The 3,852-nt window shown below is 37.1% G+C and overlaps 1 protein-coding gene across 1 annotated transcript; it reads right to left on the reverse strand.

Moving 5' to 3' along the window:
- Window positions 1-1,173: 1,173 nt before the first annotated feature.
- On the reverse strand, window positions 1,174-2,948 carry LOC145158821 (Chlorophyll A-B binding family protein). The gene is made up of 5 exons (XM_079077668.1): window positions 2,750-2,948; window positions 2,240-2,406; window positions 1,972-2,118; window positions 1,674-1,899; window positions 1,174-1,583 (listed from the first exon to the last, which is right to left on the reverse strand). Exons 1-5 carry the CDS (start codon window positions 2,879-2,881, stop codon window positions 1,275-1,277), a joined length of 981 nt encoding a protein of 326 aa, XP_078933794.1. The 5' UTR covers window positions 2,882-2,948; the 3' UTR covers window positions 1,174-1,274.
- Between the last annotated feature and the right edge of the window lie 904 nt (window positions 2,949-3,852).

Below are 3,852 nucleotides of genomic sequence, written 5' to 3' on the forward strand. Positions count from 1 at the left end.
TGTTTAATTTGCAAGTTTAGTCCCCGGTGGCAAATTCGTAAATCCGAAGTCCTCTGGAGTACGCGGGGCGTACACCCTCGTACCCAGGGTGTACACCGTCGTATGCACGGCGTACTCCGGAGCGCCTTAGAACGATGTGTGTACACAGGTACGTAGGGCGTACGCAGCCAGGGGGCAAACCTAAATTTTTGGGTTTGGACTCTATTTAAACGCATTTATGGCCTCATGCACCTTCTTACCTTCATCCCCCCTCCTCATTTCGAAACCCTAAAGAGTGTTTTTGCAATGTGAAGCTTGTTGAGCCATTTTTTGTGCCATTTGGAGCTTTCGGAGTAGATGAAAGAGCATTGAAGTGGTGGTGTTTCACTTAAGGCTTTGGATTCAACATTTTGTCCCCCTTGTGCACCTTGTGGAGGTAAAAAGTTTCAAACTTGATGAAGAAATCTCATGGATCTAGTTTTTGCTCAAGTTGTTTCTTTTTTTGGTCCCAAACTTAGTCTTTGTGAGTAGAAAGTACTCCAACGCATTTGAGTTGTCTTTTCAGAGGTTTAGAGGTTTTAAGGGATGTTAAGTCATAAAGTTGGGTTCTTGGTCACTAGTTTCCGTCCATGCAAGTGCTAGATTGTCTTAATAGGTTAAGAGACTAGATGGTCTTTTTACTTCCAATAGCACAAAACGTTGAGGCATATGGTCTGAACACCAGCTTTTGTGCCCAGTGTTGAGGTTACTTACACTCTTTTAATATTATATATAACTTTTCTCAAATTAATAAAAAAAAATTATGAAAAACTTGTCGCTCCACCAAAAAAAGAGTATCAAAGTAGTGTTCCAAATGTCAAAAGAAGCATTATGGAGATCGGCAAACAGCAGTCCGCGTTGTTTCCACTGTGGAAAAGAGGAGCATGTGGACTGAATTTGCAACCGCAAGAATGTCACATGTTTCAGATATGTAAGAAAAGGCACATCGATCACTATCAGATACTTGTTGCTAGTGCCTTTTAATTAATTAATTACATCATTAACACAATGAAACTTTCGCTGTTGCCACCCTTCAATAGGGTAAAAATTTAAATACTGCACATCATGTTAATTAAGTTAAGAATAAAATCTTCTATTAATTTGTTTTTGTTGGTTAGGACACTTTAAATTTTCCTATATATTTTAGAAGGAATCTTGAGAAGAAGCCAGTTATATACTTGTCTAAAAAAGAGAAGAAAAACATTTTTTTTCTTGTACACCCACATATAATACGTAATAGTTGAAGATAATAATCTTTACTTGTACATAGACCCAAGTATAGATAGTATGTTATTATGCATGGGATCAGAAATATGGTCAACAAGATTCTGCAATGGTCCTTTACCAGTCAAAGCCGCTTGAACATAAAACCCTAGCCATCCAATCATCGCCAGCCGTCCATTTTTAATCTCTTTCACCTTCAGTTCCTGAAAACCAACCGGATCTCCAGAAAGATTCAATGGATCAAAGAGTACACCACCTGGATAATTAACATCACCAGGAAGATATATCCCTAATGGCTCAAGAGCCTCTATCCCACAATATCTTGCATATTCTGGCCCAACCTACAAGTAATTAGTAACATTTCACTACTTGGATGTGTTGAAAGCTCAAAAGTGAAAGATGAAGGGTTAATTAGTAAAGAGTAATTATACCATCAGAAGAGCTTGACAGATTGCTATGACGATAACTCCTTGACTTCCAGCAAAATGGAGGCCTGGGATACCAAGGTAATCCAGTGTCTCACCTTGAAGCTTTGAGTATCCGACTCGCCACCACACAGGTTCTACAAAATGGAAAGCTCCTACAAGATCTAGTAACTCTGGAATTAGGGCACCAAGTGCACCAAGCATCGCCCAACGTGCATGCAATATTTCAAAACTGCAAATACATAATGAAATCATGGAATTAATGACACAATTTGGGTGAATTTTATGAGGGAGAAGAATTTACTTGTAGTATTTCTTAAAAGCGGCAGGATCTTGGCTGAGGCCTGCAATGTCGAAGCCATAATCACCAGGAAGTTCGCCATCAAGATAGGTAGGATATTCAAATGGAAGCGGACCAAGCCACCGAGGCCTCTTTTTTCCATACCATAAGCTGTCAAATCCAGATGAAATTTTTAATGCAGATGTAAAAGATGGTAACAAATCAAGTGGATATAAGTTAAAGATGAGATTTTAATACCTTACCATGGATCATGTATGTATATTACGATTACCTATCCTTTTTTGCTTTTTCTGATAACGCTTTGTACACTGAAGCGTTCTGAACAGCAGCTTTCTTTTTCTCCTCCATACGTCTTTGCAGAGTCTCTCCAAGGGGACTGTTGGCGATAGCTTTAACGGCAGTGAAAGGAATAGCTGAGAAAACTAATACTCCAGCAAGCTATTAATTAATTCACAGAATTCAAACAAAAAGTCAGGAGAAATGTGTTGAATTAGAAACCCATATGATGACATGCTTGTTCAAGTATTATTTTTTGGAGTAATTAGGAGATTCTAGGAATATTTAATTTACTGTATATTATATATGCCCATCTAATCCAATGAGGGTAGGAATAGAGATACAGCTACAGAGCTAAACCTCCTAATATATCGTAGATTATTCTTGAAAATCAAATGTAGCATATTCTATCTCCCGAAGAAGCCAGATGGTGTGTATTGATAATAGATTAAAATCGTAAGCAATATAAGAAATAATATTCCAATCAAAATCAGAAACCAGGTACCTCTTGCCATGAAGCTCGGTAGCGAGTGAATTGATGATCGCCTGAGAAATTGTATGATTTGGAGGGAAGGAGGCTGCTGTGGAGTCTAGCGGTGGAGTTACTGGAGCTGGAGGTGGAGAGGTGAAGAATCATATTTTGGGTTCGGGGGCGCGAGGATGACTGGTTCTCGTTTGCTGTTTTACATGGCCAAGCTATCCGGATATTATAACATGCGATGCACGTGATCTTTTTTCATATATATTTCATGTATTTATTATTGACTTAGAGTGTCTTAAATGGAGTCAATGGAGGTATTTTTTAAAAAATAATACATCGTTCAAAACGAACAAGTCAATCGGTTTTATGTGGAAGTTAATCGTATAAAACTTACGAAATTAATCATGTAACACTAACGATATTTTGTGTGTGTGAGAGACTTTGAATCATTTAACTTCTATATAGACTTATGTATTTCAACCACTACGTTTAATCCTACACACAAATTTTTGAAGAGCTTATAAAAAGTGGTTTGTACTATTGCTCTCACTACATAATACCAACTATTTTTTATTTTATTAAGAGTTAATGACTTATAAAGGTAGCATACATATACTTTAACTCGTGTATACATTTAGTCTCTTGTGTCCGTTTTTTTGTATAGGTATGATCACCCTTATGATTGTTTGGTGTAGGCTTATGTTGAGTTGGCACTACATGTGGCATATATAGTCCTTAAAACCTTGCCCTTTAACACGGTTGAGACTCATGATATTTGCCCTAGCTTCAAGCTTTTCTAAGAAAAATGTTGAGTGCGTCAAGCTTCTCTAAATATGGCATATGGAAAAATGAAATTATTTATGTTTGTCGCCTCCCAACTTGAATCCATACCTCTAGGATAAAAGAAAAGTCTTGGAAGAAGGTTTAGAGTATTCCCTAACTCAGTGGTATTTTTCGAGTTTTACTACTTCGAATTTGAGTGTTAAATTCTTGGTTGTTGTTAACTTCTTAATTATTGTTTTTTATACATGAAGAATCAAGAGGAAAAAAAATGATATTATTGGGAATGGATTGATCCATAACCAATGAACACTAAAGTTTGCTGAAAGAAACATTGCATAATGTGA

The sequence above is a fragment of the Lactuca virosa genome, chromosome 2 (genome assembly GCF_052849685.1).
Source record: "Lactuca virosa cultivar CGN04683 chromosome 2, Lactuca_virosa_CGN04683_v6, whole genome shotgun sequence".
In the NCBI taxonomy this organism is placed as follows: domain Eukaryota; kingdom Viridiplantae; phylum Streptophyta; class Magnoliopsida; order Asterales; family Asteraceae; genus Lactuca; species Lactuca virosa.